Below are 20,205 nucleotides of genomic sequence, written 5' to 3'. Positions count from 1 at the left end.
TAACTTACCTAGATAGCAAAGTAAACATTGGAAAATACCGTGAGATATTAATAAAAGTTAGGCAAGGCAAGACACCAGTCATGGAAACAAACCTTTGCCAAGCTCGGAGATAAGAAGGACGAGAAAGAGCTGTGGGCCTGTCCTCCGTGGTACTCGGCAGCCATCACCTTCTGGATCTTACTTTGTAGCTATAAATCAAAAGGTGCAATATGCTAAACAGAAGTATGAGGCCCCTAATCGGTAGGGGTCGAGGACTGGGGGTACGGTACCTTATACTTTGGTTAACTCTATATTATGTGCGATTTGTTTAAGGGCTGTGACAGCGGTCTTTGTGGGCGCTGCTAAAGGTCTACCAGAGTGTTTTTCAGAAACAAAGCGCTGGTCCTGGAGCAAGGGAGGGGAGGGGGGTGTGCCCCCTCTCCCAATATCAACGTTTGATGCTGTCGTGTCTGGCAATTCAGTGTAAACTGCTACTGGGTTAAAAATTCTATCTACTCTATCTCTATCGTCTCAAAGTCTCTGACGTCTCTAAAGGTTCTACGCTTACAGTACACCCAAGGGAGCACGACTGAATGTGTTTCAATTTAACACGCGACTACGACTCTTACGAAAATAAACCACTTAGCAACGCGTCATGAGTGTTTGTTTTGTAAGGGGAGTTACCACTTGCGCTGGTTGGGGCGCTGCCTCGGATTATGAAGTGGATTATGTTTGACAAAAGGGTCTTTGTCCGTATAATGCCCGAATGCTTTCCGAGGACAGAGAGTTACAGTAGAAATTTTCTCGCCCTCCCTGGGCTCGTGATGCACTTCGTACATCTTTTGTCACAATACGCGTATCCGATATCTTAAGGCTATCTTTGAAACGTACAAAGACCCTGTTGACAAACATGATCCACTGCCCCACCAGCGCAAGTGGTAGCCTACGTGTAGCCGCTGACTCGGGAAAATACCCTCTCCTAGCTACGAGAGGATATTTTTGCGAGTCAGAGGCTACACGCAGGCTACGCAAGTGGTTGGACTGCTTTCTTAAGTGAAAACAGTGAAAACAACACACATGACGCGTTTCATAACAAAGTGGTTCATTTTCGTAATAATCTCAATCACGCGTTAGATAGAAACACATTCTGCCGTGCTCCCTTGGTACACCCCTTCAGTTTTCAATCCTTTCTCCCTACCTCCTCCTTCTGTTTCTTGAGCTGCAGCAGGGTTGAAGTGTGGTCAATTAGGTGACTGGACGGCGCCATTTTATCAAGTACAGGGATAGTCCCTAATCACATACACAAACATCACTCAGTCATTGGATATGGTAAACAGCAACGGGGAAAAAGCAGAGGTGGGGGGGGGGGGGGGGGTGAAGTACAGGGATAGTCCCTAATCACATACACAAACATCACTCAGTCTTAGGATATGGTAAACAGCAACAGGGGGAAAGCAGAGGTGAGGGGAATGGGGTGTGAAGTACAAGGATAGTCCCTAATCACATACACAAACATCACTCAGTCATTGGATATGGTAAACAGCAACGGGGAAAAAGCAGAGGTGGGGGGGGGGGGGGTGAAGTACAGGGATAGTCCCTAATCACATACACAAACATCACTCAGTCTTAGGATATGGTAAACAGCAACAGGGGGAAAGCAGAGGTGAGGGGAATGGGGTGTGAAGTACAAGGATAGTCCCTAATCACATACACAAACATCACTCAGTCTTAGGATATGGTAAACAGCAACGGGGGGAGGCGGAGGTGGGGGGGGGGGGGCAGCCCCTAGTATCAATGACATTTAGGTGAAGCTCCATCCAAAAAGTCATAAACAATTCCAGAAAATGTGCAGTAAAATTGAAGTGGTCCAGATCCTGCTAAACGACCATGTGCTAACATTTTTATTGGAAAAAGCAGCAATGCTCAGAATACGTAGAAATACAAGACTCCAGGTCTGCGCTGATGTTGAGTCTGTTATCACGGGGCTAGAAGATAATCTTACCTGGCTTTCGCCCTGAGATGTCCACGACCTTTTGTGTAACGCTCATTCGCTGCAATTTCTGTACAAAGTGCAAAAATATGTGACTTTAACTAAGTAAGGGTAGGGTGCGGAACGATATGTTTTTTTAAATATTCCCCAAAAATCACGCTAGACCAAAAATAGTCTAGCAAAATAGTGTGCAAGTGGCACAAATTTCCAGTTTTCTCAGCAACGCAGCAAGTTCTTTTATTTTTACAATGCTGGTTAGCATTCACACGTTCTCGTTCACGGTAGCAGGAATTGACTTGCCGTTTTTGAGACGATAAGTCGATTCGTGGCCTGCACGATGACAAGCTACCTCGCTAGTGTGGCGGTTCTAGAGATTGCTACGGACGGGGAGGGGTGCTGTGCTCTCCTCGTTTATTCTTCCACAGCTCTCTCGCTCGCAAAAAAAATTCTAGGAGTTTATTACGCTAAAATCATCAAATAAACGGGGTTTGCCAGACCAATCTATAGCATAATGCGAGGTAGACCCAAAAACCAATTAAAAAATTAAAATTAAGAACCAATTAAAACTATAAAACGTTTATGAACCTCTAAAAGGGAGTTGGTTTCCTTGGTAACAGTTGCCAGGGTGAGCGTTTCCTTGGTATCGGGGCTGTCATTCTGTTGCTCAAGGGCCTCGTGGCGCGGGCCGATGGTTGGCGGTACGAAGATCTCGGGCAACTCGCTCAGTTTACTCTGTTGACAATTGTAGATGAATCATATAGTAAACAATTGCTATGCGTACACACGAGCAAATGACTTCAAAGGTTCTTTTGTAACGACGGACGAAACACGGTCGCAAGGCTCGCCATACAGCCATATGGAGACACACAGCATCGAATGTTACTGTATGCGCGTTAGATTAGGCTGAGAAACACTTTGGCAATATCTTTTCTCGCGGTCAACCAAGGATGTGCTTGGACTGAGGCGCTTTTCAGGCTTAAGGATTTTTAACTCCTTGATAAAACATGGTTAAAGTCGACTTTATTTGACTTTTATACTAGGAGGGGCTCCATATTACCTTGAGTCTGTGACTCTTCAGTCGAATATTTTCGTTCTTCAAGTGGCGCAGGGCAATCTTTAACGATTCCACCTGAACAGGAAATTACGGTGATTACAGCTCCAATGGGACACAATACCTATACAAGGGAGACATAATACTAGTTCGAGGGAGACACGATACCTATACGAGGGAGAAACGATACCAGTACGAGGGAGACACGATACCTATACGAGGGAGACACGATACCAGTACGAGGGAGACACGATACCAGTACGAGGGAGACACGATACCAATACGAGGGAGACACGATACCAATACGAGGGAGACACGATACCAGTACGAGGGAGACACGATACCAGTACGAGGGAGACCGATACCTGTGCGAGGATGATTGGCGAGTCTTTGATGACGACCTGCACCGGCTGCTGTCCCGCCCCTGCCGCGCGTAGAGGACTGCCCCCCTTCAGGGGATTACCTCCACCTAAGACAAGTCATAGGACGTCATTATAGTACGCAAAACCACGGCAACCAAGACAAGATCGTAGAAAATTACCTATTCAGGATGCAAGAGGCGAATTCGATTGACAACATCCCTAAATTTTCAATGTTTCCGCAAATGTCCCACTGTAAAGCATTTCTTTGTCACGTGCAGCAAGTGCAACTATAGCCTCAAAACAACGAAGACAACAACTAAATGGGCACAGTGGCGTAGAAATTTTGGTTGCTTTTTTGTACTTAGTATTGCCTAGGATGACAAAAAGGCGGCTATTTGGGTATTTGGATTAATTTAATACCAAACTGTATACCGGTGATTATCCTTTTTACTTCATCTTGAAGATTTGGAAAATCATCGTTAGTGTCCATAATATACCTGTTTGGCTACCAGTTTTTAGTAAACCAAATTTATACTCTTGTTAACGAACACGACTATTGGGTCTTTGACTGACTTTGTTTGGCTACATATGCTGTAATGCAAATCACCTGCGACGACAGCCGCGATACCAGATGAGGCCGAAGTGTGCCGCGCCAAGTCCGCCAGCAGAGTGCGCTTGGAGTAAGCGTCCAGTCGCTTCTTCATGTCCTCCTTCTCTTTCTCAAGGGTGTCAATATCCGCCTGCAGCTCGTCCATGGTGTCTTCATACTCCCTGTGCAATACGACGGGGTGATCAGAGAATACCGCAATCAGCCCCCCCCCCCCCCCCCACCCCCCCTCCCCTTCCCTCCCCCCTCAATCGTTGCTGTGGAGCAAAAGAAACGAGCGCACAGGAAGCTCTGCGCAGAAGGGTAGAAAATATCACATTTAATAACATACGGGAATAATAATAACAACACCGCAATGCGGCAACAACAAAACGGCAATGATAAGCGAATGCCACAGCCGCTGGAGTCCAGCTATGAGAAAGCCGGGTCCAAAAAACATCTGCTTTGACGCAGCACCGGGTCAGCTGCATTATTTCGTTCAGGACCGTGAAATTTACAATTTTCTTAATAAAACGAGGATGATCGTGGTGATCCTTTCCTCAAAATCATGTTTCCTGTACTATTGCCATTTGAATATGGTACTGCGATATAAGGAAAAAAATAAAACTTGTTCCTCCCATAAGAATCAAGATCATTTTATAGTCTACACACGAACATAAAAATGATGGTTCATTGAAGGAGTAGCCGAAATGTTTCCAAGGTAACTCACTTTTTCTTTTTCTGCAGCTCTTCCATCGCCTGTTCCATTTTCTTATTTGCTGCCTCGACTCGGGCGTCAGCCTGAAGAATTTTAAGTATTTTAAGTTAAAAAATAACTAGATAAGTATTTTTATAATGAATTAATTATTTGAACACTTTAAAAAAGTACCTTGTAGTGCAGTTCAAACCAAAAACAAACCAAAAATGTAAGTGACAGGATAAATCAATTGGACACACTTTATTGACCTGTATAGTGGGGCATCATATTTCATCATCATCATCATATTTTTAAGAGTAATTTTCTTTATATTATATCCAAAAGGGGCCTATAACAAAAGTCTGCAGCTTTGACTAGGTTTCTCATCCTCGAAATAATGACACCATGTAAGCTTTTCCATGTAAGCTGACGAAATAAGAGTTTATTAATTGATATGTGCAATTGCTTGGGAAACACTTACTCGCACTACAAACTGTGAGTTACATTCTGTTTTTCTACTAACGGGTGAAGCGGAAGTATTGGTACATTCACATTGAGTACATGCCCTATAGTACAATATTCAGTAAGAGTGTCGAGATTACCTCCTTGGATGCGTTTTCTAATCGTTTCTCCAGTAGTCCAATCCTAATGTTCGCTTGACTGACTTCTTCCGACTAAAAAAGCAAGTAACATAGTTTCCTTAATGCACATGATACCAGAAATCCCTGGACGGAAAGCACAAACAGCGTTGCTTGGTTTAACAGTCCACGCTATATTTTGCAGCAGTTTGCTTAGGACTTCCAATTTTTGTAAAGGCTGTAGTTTTCTCCGGTGTGACTCTTGCGTTTTTTCACTCGTGCTCACAGGAGCATCGTATATGCTTTTACGTTTTGATGTGGAACATTTAATCACCTTGAGCTTGAGCGTCTTTTTGATTTCGCGAACGTTGCTCTCCTTCTGTAGTAGTTTTTCCTCCACTCCCGCCGTGTCAAACAGCTCAGACTTGAACGCTTTGGAGCGCTCGAGGTAAGGGGGCTGAACCTGATACCAAACAACAAATGCAAAGGCCGAGGTGAGGGGTTGAACATGATATCACACAACAAATGCTAAGGCCGAGGTAAGGGGGCTGAACATGATATCAAACAACAAATGGTAAGGCCGAGGTACGGGGTTGAACCTGATATCAAAAAACAAATGCTAAGGCTGAGGTAAGGGGGCTGAACATGATATCAAACAACAAATGCTAAGGCCGAGGTAAGGGGGCTGAACATGATATCAAAAAACAAATGCTAAGGCCGAGGTAAGGGGACTGAATATGATATCAAAAAACAAATGCTAAGGCCGAGGTAAGGGGGCTGAACATGATATCAAACAACAAATGCTAAGGCCGAGGTAAGGGGGCTGAACATGATATCAAACAACAAATGCTAAGGCCGAGGTAAGGGGGCTGAACATGATATCAAACAACAAATGCTAAGGCCGAGGTAAGGGGGCTGAACATGATATCAAACAACAAATGCTAAGGCCGAGGTAAGGGGGCTGAACATGATATCAAAAAACAAATGCTAAGGCTGAGGAAAGGGGGCTGAACATGATATCAAACAACAAATGGTAAGGCCGAGGTAAGGGGGCTGAACATGATATCAAACAACAAATGCTAAGGCCGAGGTAAGGGGGCTGAACATGATATCAAACAACAAATGCTTAGGCTGAGGTAAGGGGGCTGAACATGATATCAAACAACAAATGCTTAGGTTGAGGTAAGGGGGTTGAACCTGATATCAAACAACAAATGCTAAGGCTGAGGTAAGGGGGTTGAACATGATATCAAACAAGAAATGCTAAGGCCGAGGTAAGGGGGCTGAACATGATATCAAAAAAGAAATGCTTAGGTTGAGGTAAGGGGGTTGAACCTGATATCAAACAACAAATGCTTAGGCTGAGGTAAGGGGGCTGAACATGATATCAAAAAACAAATGCCACCCTATAATGTACGTTTTTTCCCTATCATTCTGGAATGGGGATGGTTGGTAGAGAATGTTCAGAATGACATTCGAGTCATTCTGCTACAGGTAGCAGAATGGGTGGAATGGCTTTCATTCCATTCCAGAATGGGAACGCGAGATAAACAAACGCACGCTTTTTATATTCTAATTATTCTCATTCTGGAATCACGAGTAAAAAAACGTGCCCAAAGACTCTAGACAAGGAGTTCTATTTTAGACCAGAATAGAGATGTCCTTAAAGGCGAACAAAATAAACTGTTCAACAATGTGACCTTTATAATTTTTTGGGGATACTTAACAGGCATTCCTTTATTGCCTTTTCAAAAGACTGGTGGTTATGTGGACAAAAACCTCACCTTGGTATCCTGTTCTGGTGGCTGTGCATCATACTCGCCCTCCTGCATCTTGATGGCGAAGCCCGCCAGGAATGACATCACCTCGTGAAACGTCTCGCTAATGAAAAACAAAAGCTATATTTTACTTGGAGAGTAGCTGTTTTACTCAACTGGATAATCATGGCTTCATGTAGTAGCAGCCAGAAATGTCACTCAAGTAATTGATGCGAGGCATTGGATTGGTAAAGTGAAGGGAATTTGTGGCCTATATGAATGCCAAAAAGAGATTATGTTAACCCATTACCCCATAACTGGCCTGTATCGGCCGTTAGAAGTACTCACAAGCACAAAAATTCATAAATGAATAATAAAGGCAATGATATCAAAAGACATCAGTTAAAAGGGGCAAATGGTCTTGGAGATATGTATCCATCCAATATATAATAGAAACTTCTGACAGTCAGATAATAACTCAGGTCAAAATACCACATAAGGGAAAGAGAGAATCAAACACATTTCAAGTCACAAATGGATATATCCGAACGGCAGCCGAGCGAAATACGAGGAAAGGAGGCCTTCAGGGAAAAATAGATTTTTAGCCAGCATTTTCTTCTGTTGGGGAAAGGGGTGGTGGTTTGGAGGACTAATCTCCTAATGAATCTACAGTACATGTTCAATTCCACCCTCTTGTTGGTGACAATAGGGCTCTATTGTCACCGATATAGGTACAGCATAGGTATGGGTCTCTTTTATCACCAACATAGGTACAGCATAGGTATGGGTCTCTTTTATCACCAACATAGGTACAGCATAGGTATGGCTCTCTTTTATCACCAACATAGGTACAGCATAGGTATGGCTCTCTTTTATCACCAACATAGGTACAGTATAGGTATGGCTCTCTTTTATCACCAACATGGTAAAGCTTAGGTATGGCTCTCTTTTATCACCAACATGGTACAGCATAGGTATGGGTCTCTTTTATCACCAACATAGGTACAGCATAGGTATGGGTCTCTTTTATCACCAACATGGTACAGCATAGGTATGGCTCTCTTTTATCACCAACATGGTACAGCATAGGTATGGGTCTCTTTTATCACCAACATACAGTAGGTACAGCATAGGTATGGCTCTCTTTTATCACCAACATGGTACAGCATAGGTATGGGTCTCTATTATCACCAACATGGTACAGCATAGGTATGGGTCTCTTTTATCACCAACATGGTACAGCATAGGTATGGGTCTCTATTATCACCAACATAGGTACAGCATAGGTATGGCTCTCTTTTATCACCAACATGGTACAGCACAGGTATGGGTCTCTATTATAACCAACATAGGTACAGCATAGGTATGGGTCTCTTTTATCACCAACATGGTACAGCTTAGGTATGGCTCTCTTTTATCACCAACATGGTACAGCATAGGTATGGCTCTCTTTTATCACCAACATAGGTACAGCATAGGTATGGGTCTTTTTTATCACCAACATGGTACAGCATAGGTATGGCTCTCTTTTATCACCAACATGGTACAGCATAGGTATGGCTCTCTTTTATCACCAACATAGGTACAGCATAGGTATGGCTCTCTTTTATCACCAACATGGTACAGCATAGGTATGGCTCTCTTTTATCACCAACATGGTACAGCCTAGGTATGGCTCTCTTTTATCACCAACATGGTACAGCCTAGGTATGGCTCTCTTTTATCACCAACATGGTACAGCATAGGTATGGGTCTCTATTATCACCAACATGGTACAGCCTAGGTATGGGTCTCTATTATCACCAACATGGTACAGCATAGGTATGGCTCTCTTTTATCACCAACATAGGTACAGCATAGGTATGGCTCTCTTTTATCACCAACATGGTACAACATAGGGGGTATGGGTCTCTATTATCACCAACATGGTACAGCCTAGGTATGGGTCTCTATTATCACCAACATGGTACAGCATAGGTATGGCTCTCTTTTATCACCAACATGGTACAACATAGGGGGTATGGGTCTCTATTATCACCAACATGGTACAGCATAGGTATTGTTACCTGCACGCCTTGTAGGCAGACACGTCCTCTTTTTCATACACAAGCACTGCTACATCCATTGCCATCTCCTCAAGCTGACCACTCAACAAGTGTTCATTATCTTGATAGGGATTAACAATAAAACAACATGTGGTGTCAGTCTGATGCGCTAAAAGCAAAGTCTGTCTGTCTGTCTGTCTGTCTGTCTGTCTGTCTGTCTGTCTGTCTGTCTGTCTGTTGAATCAATCAATAATTGAAGAGTAGGCCAAAAGACAAGGTAGGGCTTCTACAAGTTCATTGTACCTGGTAGAGTAGCGGCCTTCTGGGCAGCAACTGACACTAAATCTTGACAGAACTTGAGAAGCAGCCCCTGTTGTTGAACGCATTCAACCAATGACACCTGCACCTGTACAAAGAGGAACAACGTGGGTCAGAAAAGAGAAAGAAGGTATTTTGGCTATGTTAGCAATCACTAACAACCCAAAAGTTACGCATGCTATGCTTGCAAAGACCTTTTGTGATAATTCATTCAATATTTTCAATAGAAAATATTGCATTATTAGTCTTTCCAAATCAGCCGATAGTAAAGTATACTTTCTCAGACTTGTTATTTCCGAGGATGCCAAAATGGTAGCCGACAAAGATAATAATAATTTTAAAATGTCAAGGTATGGATGGGGATGGCTTACCTTTTCTGCAAAGGACAAAATGCTCTTGTCATCTTGTGGCATCCTGCGCTTGATCTAATGAGAAAGGTAAGACCTGTAAGCAATAAACCAAATACCAAGGGAACATGACTGCTAGCCCTCATAAGGCGACAGTATACTGTTGGTATTTGTCATTATGTTGGCTTACAGCAGCTCATATTCATGGACATTTCTGCTAGCCCTTATAAGGTGATGGTTTAGCTATTGGCTTTCAGCAACTCTTATTCTTTGAGATAACTACTAGCTTTTATCAGGAGATGGTATACTCTAGGTATTGGTGATTTTGTTGGCTTACAGCAGCTCATATTCATGGACATTTCTGCTAGCCCTTATAAGGTGATGGTTTATCTATTGGTAATTATGTTGGCTTTCAGCAACTCTTATTCTTTGAGACAACTACTAGCTTTTATCAGGAGATGGTATACTCTAGGTATTGGTGATTTTGTTGGCTTACAGCAACTCTTATTCTTTGAAACAACTACTAGCTTTTATCAGGCGATGGTATACTCTAGGTATTGGTGATTATGTTGGCTTTCAGCAACTCTTATTCTTTGAGACAACTACTAGCTTTTATCAGGAGATGGTATACTCTAGGTATTGGTGATTTTGTTGGCTTACAGCAACTCTTATTCTTTGAAACAACTACTAGCTTTTATCAGGCGATGGTATACTCTAGGTATTGGTGATTTTGTTGGCTTACAGCAACTCTTATTCTTTGAAACAACTACTAGCTTTTATCAGGCGATGGTATACTCTAGGTATTATGTTGGCTTTTCAGCAGCTCATATTTTTGGAAATGACTGCTAGCCCTTAAAAGGAAAATGTATAAGTATTGTTTATTATGTTTGTTCTCACCTTCTTGCACAGCTGTCTGACTTCCACGTTACGCAGTTCCATATCAGACACTAGCTGCATGAACGTGCTGCCATTATCACAGTTCTACAAAGAAACATTATTGCTATTAGCTTGAAGATGGAGTGCTATTTACAGTATCTAGATGTGTATCCTACGTAGCGAATAAGGGGCAGGGGAAAATGTGAAGAATATAGAAGGGCCAGCCCACATTAAGTTAAATATAGAGACCAAGTGGTAATGTTCTGTGATACGATATTGTGGCTGAGCTGCCGAGTAAATGCTCTATTTAAAAAAGCAGTGACTATTGCACTGGACATAATGCTTTGATGCTTTGACACACCCTTTTAAATGTGTTGATTTAAAGAGAAATTAAACATGAAGTTACCCCAGAAGCATAACCCTTGAGCCGCTCAACCTCGACTGTCATTCCATCTGCAGCTACGTTAAGGACGTTTAACTGATCATTGAGAAACTCTGTACAGGAAATAGGGTCATTGCCAAGGTGGAAACGTGCCATCGTCTACAGAAGGAAAACAAACAGCAAAAGAAATAGGACAACCTCTAAGCATTTTAATGTTAATTAAAACTATTTCAGGTGCAAATGCAGAATAGTTTCTTGACTGCTCATAAAGCTGTTCGTCAGCTTACTTCTCATGGCCCTCCTAACCAATCCCATATGATTTAGGGAGCTTACCGAGTAGTAGTGAATGGCCTTTTCCAATGGCTCCATTCCAACTGTGTCATCCAACTGAAACCAGAACATCATGATCTGATTTAGTATCCTAAATAAGGCTGAGGGCTGAGGGGTGAGGATCAATCTTATCCAAACAAAAACACTGACGCCGGGAACAAGCTTTCAGGGAGAGGTTACACACACAACTTTTATTTAATGGCATTTCCTTCGACACCCCTCTTTCCCTGAAACATCGACGTCCACTATACCAGCAAGACTTGCCTGTGTCTGCTCCACTTTGAGCAGACAATAAGTTTGTCTACAACCTTTTTGTGTGATGCTATTTTCTATCTGATCCGCTTTTAGAAGGTTGATAACTTTGTCTACAGTCATCTATTTTGCTGCTTTAGTATTTCCTACTTATCTGCTTTCAGCAGTTAGATTAGATTTTCCACAGGCTTCTATTCTGCTGCTAGTTCCTACCTGATCCGCTTTTAGCAGGTCGATCAGTTTGTCCACAGCCTTCTCGTGTGCTGCTAGTTCTGGGTAGATTCCCACTAGCTTGTTGAACAATGCTGGGTCACATTTACTAACAGCCCTTGTAGGAATAGCAAAGAAATTTGTATTTAGTAAGCCATGTGTGTTTATCTCAGTAAGGCTGACTGAGAAGTTACTCAATAACAATGCCCTGGCTATCATATTTTTTAAAAGCAAAAGGCTGTTTGAAGTTCCTCCTCAAATGGAAGACCATACCTTCTAAAGTGTCTAACTACAGCTTGTAACGTGGCGAGGTTGTACATAACCATGCTAGAAAAGCTCAGTCCTTCAGCTTTATGACCAGTTATCAGCCGAACATCATCCAGACAATCAGCTAATTCATACTGAAAATACAAAACGAGTACTAGTTATGTGAAAACATACTAAAAATGTAACAGAAACACTCAGACATGACATGCTACTATACACACGTGCTGTACACACACACAAAATCAACTATTATTAACTATCTCATAACAAAACACAAATACTAGAAAATTACAGTACTCAATGTTATAAGGCCCACTTAAAACCACAACACGATGGACTTACTTAAAATAGTACATTGACAGGGGAATCAGCTACTGGCAAGCAAGAATATAAACGAGACTATGTTCTGAAGCATTTAGCCTGAAAAATACTTTCGAAAGCACCTTTCATGTCCTCACTCACTTTAAATACAAAAGAAAGCATGGACTGGATGCATTTTGCCAAAAAATTCCCTCACTTCAAATACAGAGTTGCATGAAGTTTTCACCTTTTGTCTCAACTGGTCAATGAGCAGCTCAGTCTTGAAGTCTAGTCGAGGGATGAGGAGAAGAAGCAGAATGCTGTCATTATCACCTGTCAAAAAACCAACATGGTCAGTAATACAGTCAAATGCACAAAGGGTGCCTGCTCTGTCTTACTTAGCTATAAGCAACTTGGAATAAAGCTATAAGCGACTTGCACTAAAAGGTAGGTTCTCACTACGATGCAAGTGCAATCAGAAGCACAAACGCAACACAAGTCAGGATCCCTCCCTCAAACACAAGCTCAAGTGCAAGAAAATCAAGCAGTTCTCTTGCTCTTTCAATTCCTTTTTGGACGGCAAACACGCTACATTTATGACATTAAATTCTCATACTGTAAGTGTGTTGCAGCACCATTGTCAAGTATGATTATCACATGTAGTCATTAGGCAAATGGTGGCCTACCACTGTTAACATGTAATACTGTACCTCCTCTTCTGAGGAATGCATCTGGCAAAAAGCTGTTCAGCATCTTGATGTGTTCATTTGCCTGCTGCACCTGGAACTTCCTCATCTCATTATCCACACTCTGAAATAGAACATATCAAGGCTCACAACAGAAATAGCTGGCTATGACGAATAAATAACAAGGCGATAAGAGTAAACTAAACCATGTTAGGCATATCTACAGTACTCACGCTTTCAGACTTTGATTTTTCTACCCTACACAGCAGTTTATGCACATACATTAGAGCCGTAGCAGGTCACACAAGATTGGGGGGGGGGCAATACAAAAACACAAAAAAAATGTTGGGGTTCACAGCCATGCCCATTCTGGTCATTTCCCTCAAGTGTATTAAGGCTTGGAATCTAAGCTAAAACAGTTGAAAAAGCCAAATAACGCAAAAGGCCAAATTAGGCGCTTCCACACAAGCGCGTAATTCCAGAAGCCCTGATTTAGTAAACACCTTTGTCCAAGCTGTTTTCCCCAGCAGCGGAAAGGCAAAAAACTATTTTGTCACGTGATCTATGATGTGACATCATTACCAGCAAGGTCGTCGACTTAAATCATCTTGCCAAAAAGAATGAATTTAAGGCGACGTTAACAAAGTTTAAGGCAAAAAGTTATATTCGATGCTAAGACAACCCAGGCCTTATACTTGAGCCTTATAATGTTTGAAAATATTGGGAGGGGGGCACATGCCAGACCCCTTGCATGTACATTAAAAGACAAAACAAAGGTTCCCCAGTGTGTAAGCGCATATAGGGTCTCTCACCCTGCTGAAACAAGTTTGATTCTTTCCTGCATTACCTTAAATGTGAGCTTACTAAAAGCCTGTGTTCCTTACTGTAGTTCCAACTTGACCCCTTATGACCTTTGTATTGGCTAGATAAACAATGCAATATTGTTGGGCAACACCTGGGTGACAGCTAACCTTGGCAAGAGACTTGATCTCAGCTGATTTGACTTTGAAGTCCATGATGTCTGGGGTGGGAGGGAGATCGATAAGCCGCTTCTCGCTATCTTCTTGCTTTTCCTGAATCTCCCTGTTGCTCTCCTGAAGAAAACAGAAACTGGTAAAGAAAATTATATATTTCTTTAAATGAATGAGGATTTAAGACAATTTAACACATGCTTGCTGATTCGAGCAGATCCAGGTTTGTAGAGCTGTTTACCTGTGCACAAAATGCACTTTCAAATAGATAAGCTGATCTAACAGGATTGTCATTGTCAAATTACATAGTGAATGTAGAAGTTATTTCTAAGTTAATTGGTGAAAAATAGCTTGTTGGAAGCACTATTAAGGCTAACTGTAGCTGTGAGAACAGTACCTGTAGTTTAGCTACCAAATCCCTGAACTTCTCAATTGTTTGCTGTAAGTCGCCAATGGAATCTTGAGCTTGCTCATACTTTCGTTCAGCCTGAGACAAGAAACAAGTTCAACTGCTTAACCCTCAAATAATCAAGTACTACTGTGCCCAAGTTACTGTAATTTGTAAGAGTTAACAGAACTATATTCAAGAAAATATTTGAAATATCTTGCTTATCTATACAGTGCACTTTTTTTTAACTGACACCCTTCTGTCTGTTATACACAGTTATACGGGAGATTTTGACTTACTGTACGAGGCAAAATCTTAGCCCCATAAAAATGTATTTTTGCTGAAATATATTTTAAAGATATCATCTTGTCAAAATGCTGCAGCAACCAAAAACTTTATAAACCAGAACCTTTCTTTAAAGCTGATTGAAATCCTGCACATATTCATGCTATGTTATATATCAAAATAAGAAAGACAAACACTGACCTCCCTGACTTTGTTAGAAGTCATGTCCAACTCCTCCCTCAGGTCCTGTTCAGTTTGAAGGTGAGTCTCCTCTAACTCCTCATTCAGGTCCCTCAGAGCTTCCTACAGGTCAACACAAAATAAATAATATTTCACTAAGTCAGTGTAGTTATTAAAGTTATTGATCATGTGAATCAGTGGGGCATAGCAAGGACCACTCTTAAGTATGTACACTCCCACTTGAAAACATATAAAAATGTTTTGTTGACTCGACAGGCCATTCTGTGGTTGAATGGACCCATGCATATTGGCATAAAGAAAGCTACGCCCCTGTGTGAGGTCATGTAGAAGCAATACAAAAATCGCCTCAACTACATAGACCTACTGTAATAAAAAAATATGTTTTTTGTACCCACCTTTTGCAACCAAATTCTGACAAAGGTACTGTTTATTATTGTTCCAGTTCTTTTGTACGCCTTACCAAGTCTGACACAGTGTCACGCAGTGTTTTCAGTTCTTCTTCCAACTCCAGATTCTTGTCAGTCAAGGTCTCTACCATCTCTTCCGCCCCCAAAGCTGTGTCCACCTGCTCCTTGAGCTCTGCTAGTGTGCTCTCAAGTTGCTGCCAAAGATGAATACATGTCAATGATTACATGCCAATTACAGTCGATAATCATTGCATGTCAAAGAAAAGCTGTCCAAGTTATTGAATGAAAATCTTCACAAGCCTTCAACTCAACCTCAATAGGCCTCACTACATTTGAGCAATAGCAGCTATAATTGGACAACCCCCTTTCCCTTCAGGCATTAAACTGCTGGCCCATCGAAATAAAGGTAAAGTTCAAGCATGGGTTGTAATGACACTGCAGTCAACGCTAGGATCACCTCTGCTTCCTCCATGAGCTTGTCCTTGTCAGCTTGTAGTGATGTGTTGGCAGAATGGAGGTCCTTGACTTGTTTCTGTAATGACTGCAACTGCTGCTTGTCACTCATCTGAATCTCTTTAAACCTACAAAAAATAATGTACAAAAAAGTTATGATCTGATAATTTTAAACAGCCTAGTAACAAATTTCAAAATTCCTTGACTTTTAATGAACTTCTCAAATTAATGAGCCTTAATATAAAAAAAATACCTTCATACATAAACGTATAATCTGAAGGCAACACAAAAATACACTTAATATTTCATATACTGTATTTATCGCATGATATTTTCCATGGCTTTGGTGGGTTTTTATTCAAAATACATAACTTCCGTGGCCTGGAGCAGGACATTTCTAGATTTCATGATTTTCCACGATTTCCTGTTGGAACCCTGCAGGATGCAAAATAATATTTTCCATGACTTTAGTGGGTTTTTTTGCATCCAACAAGCTATACATAACTCACTAGAGTTACAATAGGCTACAATAACTCAAAAGAAAAATCATGGCACCAGTAACATATTTTCTGGTTTCTTTTGGAAAAGATTTCTGTCTATCATGAGTGAGATCCCCAAACAGCATAGAATGTCCAGACACAGATAATCGCAATTACCTGACAATGGCCTCCTTCAGTCTGGTGTTCTGCTGCTCAAGTTGTTTAACCTGTGCATTTGCAGCCGCCCCTTCAACACCTTCAACAATTCACACCAACGGTTATTTAAAAGAGAGCAGTGTTTTTATAGAGAAATTTGTACTTTTGCTGTGAGCCAAAATCTGTCAGGGTATCTCATTTTACAGTACCTACAGTATAATTTCATGGTAATTAAATTTCAAAGTATGTATTATAGTTACTTATCTATGGCACTTGGGCAGCAATAATTTCAGATAAAAAAGAGGGGCTATAGTTCTTCATTATTGCATATAATGCAGTTCAAAATGCTAAAAGCATATACCTCCTTCGCTGATCTCACTCCTTAAAATCTCCAGATCAAGGGTCAACTCTTCAACTCTCTCCTTTAGTTGCTCATTCTCTTGCATCATGCCCTCAAGCTGTAGTATACATAAAATAGAATAAAACTGTACTTAACTGAACAATTCAAGAAAGATACTTTTTTGAAATGGAATGTGATGCAATAGGGTTAGATATCCATTTGTGTTTATGAGCTACACAAGGAAAATCAATTGTGCTTCTAGTGCGAAGGTTTAGTTTTTTTTTGGAGGGGGGGGCATGCTAAGGCTAGATCTCTTTGATTCTTTTAATATATATGGCGGATGACTAAGACTAAGTGCGGCTAAAGATAAATGTGGTAATTTTAAGGGAAAGCTCCCATTTTTTTCCTTCTAAACGGTGGATTTTCAAAGTTAAAAACAACTCTACCAACCCTCTCTTCTGCCATCTCTTTGTCGAGGGTGGCCATCTCTACTGCCTCCTGAAGCTCAGTTAGATCCTCTGAGTCTTTACTCTGAAGCACCTCTTTGAGCTCCTGGTCATGTTGTAAATTAAGTTATTAGAAGAGAAAAAAACACACATTCACTGACAGATCCAGACTTCTAAATAAGAAGGGTGGACAAATAAGAAAACGGATAAAACAAAAAATGTAACAAAAATTAATCAAATCAGAGCCCCTCAGTCCCCCCCCAGGATCTGCCTTGATGCACAGTATAGAGAAACCAGTAGAGAATAATAGAGGACAGGGTCTAAGGTACCAGAATTGTTTACTCAGTATGGTGTTTGGTGATCTATACACAAAACTTAATTTCTTCTTTAGTTTTCCCAATCTCTCTAACAAAAAAAAAATGTTCCATTTTATTTTCATATTGTATCATGCCTAAAATGGGATTTTAAAAGTGTGTTAAGTGTGAATAAAAAAATGTGTCCTGGAAAATATGGTGTATTCCCATATAAATAATATAAATAATTGAAACGTTACTCTGGGAAAATTTTATGAATAATTTTCTGCAGAACCTAGAAAGACAAGAATGATGATTAAAACCTATGTATACCAACTACCAGTATTATTAGAAATGTTTATGCAAAGCAAAAATAATTACAAATCACTACTGATGTTATATCAATGATAGTGCTGACATTAAAAGATCAATTGCATGGAAAAGCATCTTTTCAACTAGGTTTTGAGATGCGTTACCATGACAACCAATTGCTCAATACTATATTTCATTCAATGAGGGGCAAACATAAATTTGCATAAAAACTGCAGAAAGGTTAGACAAAGAAATTATCAATACTTTGAAAATCCCATGGCTAAGGTTATGAAATTTGTAGATAACACTAAATATATTAAATTAAATGAAATAGCAAATGTAATAAAAATCAGTATGCTAGAAAAAAAATTTTTTTTAGGAAAACTGTTAAACAAATAGTAAAATTTCCACTAATGTATATTACAAAAAATAGGAAAGCAACCCTAAGCTTTCCTTTAGAAATTCATTTTTTAAATAGTTTTGTTCATAGCAATTGAAAGCATTAAAAAGATATAAAAAGAAATCAAAATAGTGAAGATTGGAATTGAAACAAAGAAATGATCAAGAGTCTTTGAATCTTGCAAAATGTCTTTTGTCCAGTATAATGAAGCAAAAAATAATTATTGTTAAAACTAATTGGATAAGTTTTTCTTTACCTTTTTTGCTGCAGTAAGCTGGTTTTGCAAATCTCTCTGGGCTTCTTGCCATTTTGATTTATATTCTATCATCTGCAGAAAAACAAATACAATAAAATAAATAAGTTTTAGCTACAAGACTCTTACCTGTACATTAGTCTTTCTATAAAATAACTGGAAAGTATATCATAGGAGGAGATATCTGCAAACTTTTTTCTACCCACCCAACATGGACTTTTTGCTACAGTCTATTTTTGTCTAGCACATATTGTTGACATTAAACAGGTGACTAAGAAATCAAAATTGTAAATTAGCTAAAAATTTATTCAATTCTACAAATTAAAAAAACTTCCAAATACTTATTTTCTCTTGCTTTAAACAGATAGCTAAAATGTGTTTTAACAGATAGGTAATGTGTTTTAGACTAATTGCTTATGACTTCAATGGGATAAAATAACCATTTATAAACTAGACCTCCGAGATGACATTTGGTTTGCAAGGGCCTAAGGACATTTCTCAAATGCAACTGACAAAGCTCTGTCCATTTGACACTATTTGCTTTTTTGGAACAAATTTGAAGTAGAAATAAACTAGGTAATTTCCACGTGACCAGGTCACGTTCTTGGCGGGATCAAGCTCTGACATTTTGATGCGTAAGACCATACGAGAGAGTGAAAACAAGCGCAGACGGAAATTGGATGTTTTTCAACAGTAGAAATCCTAATTTCAGCGATATAGAATCTGAGGATTCTGAATTCTTCTTACATCCCTGGCATCAATCTTTTGGGGAACTTCAATAAAAAATTGACAGACTTGAACAACTCTAAGACAGGCAAGCCACTAGATTAACTAGACAAGAAATGGCTGGTGGAATACAACAAACAAGCCCTCAAGGATTTTTACAGCCTAACTACAAGGGAGACTGGTAAGGGGTTTTTGTGTGTATCTTGTATATATTTATATTTGTGTTCTTTGTTGAGATCCTAACAACACAAATAAGTTATATAAAGCAAAACAAAAGACACACACAGCTTGCTTAGTTCGAGTGACACGGACGGAAAAGTGAAACTTTATTGCTTTCCCAGCATCTGATCATTTATCAAGTGTAAATGTGGAAACTGTTGTATGGAGGTTGGTCACAAACTCGCTTCAAACTTACGCGTCGAATAGATTTTGCATAATGTTTCAAAATTACCGTTGATAAAATTTGTTTACATATTGAGATTGTAATTGATTTTTTATATCTTTCAGTTTCTTCCATGCTGTTGCCTTCAAAGAGTTTAGCTAAAATTGAACTATGGAATTTTAGCATGAAAAGGTAACACAACCAGCAGCTTGTGTGTGTACAGCAATAAGAGTTTGTAAGATTTGAAGAAGGCTTATCGATATGCTTTTTCCCGTTTTTATTGAATCTATTAAAAAGCAACTATAATTCAACCTTTTGTATGCTCTTTTTATTTAACAATCATTCGACTAACTAATTAGTTAGTGGAATGATTAGTTAGAACTGCGCAAAAAACTGCAGTAGTAACATTATTTTGAATCAATTTCACATCAAATTTCAAATCAAATTTGATATTGATGTTTTCATTCGCTTTAAATCCTCGACAAACTATGAGAGATAAATTCACTAAAAATATTTCTTGTAATGTGGATACGTCATGCAGGTAAAACTGTTATTGATTTGTTGTTTTCTTCATATAAAGAGACGATTTGCTGCATTTGTTAACCCAAACAAAATCTCAGCCAACGTGAAACTGTCTCGGGAAATGCAAATTGAATTTTGACGCCCATTGAGCAGTTGAGATGGAAGTCCTTGTAGCCCT

The 20,205-nt window shown here is 39.9% G+C and overlaps 1 protein-coding gene and 1 long non-coding RNA gene across 4 annotated transcripts in view; one reads left to right on the top strand and one right to left on the bottom strand.

The window, feature by feature from the left end:
- LOC5521376 (dynactin subunit 1) overlaps positions 1–20,205 on the bottom strand; it is a 31,149-nt gene that overhangs the window by 829 nt on the left and 10,115 nt on the right. The window contains exons 1-31 of one of the 3 annotated variants that reach the window (XM_048728554.1): positions 18,604–18,653; positions 18,401–18,472; positions 17,144–17,245; positions 16,715–16,811; positions 16,375–16,453; positions 15,723–15,846; positions 15,319–15,459; positions 14,859–14,960; positions 14,382–14,471; positions 13,985–14,107; positions 13,038–13,137; positions 12,575–12,660; positions 12,034–12,161; positions 11,764–11,878; positions 11,302–11,355; positions 10,993–11,127; positions 10,608–10,691; positions 9,735–9,788; positions 9,349–9,451; positions 9,067–9,166; positions 7,028–7,124; positions 5,578–5,706; positions 5,268–5,339; positions 4,699–4,769; positions 3,990–4,153; positions 3,386–3,489; positions 3,027–3,098; positions 2,555–2,701; positions 1,982–2,039; positions 1,178–1,269; positions 93–188 (exon numbers count right to left, since the gene is read on the bottom strand). In XM_048728554.1, the coding sequence (XP_048584511.1) occupies positions 93–188; positions 1,178–1,269; positions 1,982–2,039; positions 2,555–2,701; positions 3,027–3,098; positions 3,386–3,489; positions 3,990–4,153; positions 4,699–4,769; positions 5,268–5,339; positions 5,578–5,706; positions 7,028–7,124; positions 9,067–9,166; positions 9,349–9,451; positions 9,735–9,788; positions 10,608–10,691; positions 10,993–11,127; positions 11,302–11,355; positions 11,764–11,878; positions 12,034–12,161; positions 12,575–12,660; positions 13,038–13,137; positions 13,985–14,107; positions 14,382–14,471; positions 14,859–14,960; positions 15,319–15,459; positions 15,723–15,846; positions 16,375–16,453; positions 16,715–16,811; positions 17,144–17,245; positions 18,401–18,472 (2,991 nt within the window). In that variant the 5' untranslated portion in view covers positions 18,604–18,653. Of the gene's footprint in view, positions 1–92; positions 189–1,177; positions 1,270–1,487; positions 1,577–1,981; positions 2,040–2,554; positions 2,702–3,026; positions 3,099–3,385; positions 3,490–3,989; positions 4,154–4,698; positions 4,770–5,267; positions 5,340–5,577; positions 5,707–7,027; positions 7,125–9,066; positions 9,167–9,348; positions 9,452–9,734; positions 9,789–10,607; positions 10,692–10,992; positions 11,128–11,301; positions 11,356–11,763; positions 11,879–12,033; positions 12,162–12,574; positions 12,661–13,037; positions 13,138–13,984; positions 14,108–14,381; positions 14,472–14,858; positions 14,961–15,318; positions 15,460–15,722; positions 15,847–16,374; positions 16,454–16,714; positions 16,812–17,143; positions 17,246–18,400; positions 18,473–18,603; positions 18,654–20,205 lie in introns of those variants that run through there. The other 2 variants (XM_032366656.2, XM_032366657.2) reach the window with 2 other exon arrangements.
- On the top strand, positions 19,035–19,816 carry LOC116604385. Its single transcript, XR_004291025.2, has 2 exons — positions 19,035–19,304; positions 19,631–19,816. It is a non-coding gene; the product is annotated as an uncharacterized LOC116604385 (long non-coding RNA).

The sequence above is a fragment of the Nematostella vectensis genome, chromosome 6 (genome assembly GCF_932526225.1).
Source record: "Nematostella vectensis chromosome 6, jaNemVect1.1, whole genome shotgun sequence".
In the NCBI taxonomy this organism is placed as follows: Eukaryota; Metazoa; Cnidaria; class Anthozoa; order Actiniaria; family Edwardsiidae; genus Nematostella; species Nematostella vectensis.
This window is presented reverse-complemented; position numbering and strand designations above follow the sequence as displayed.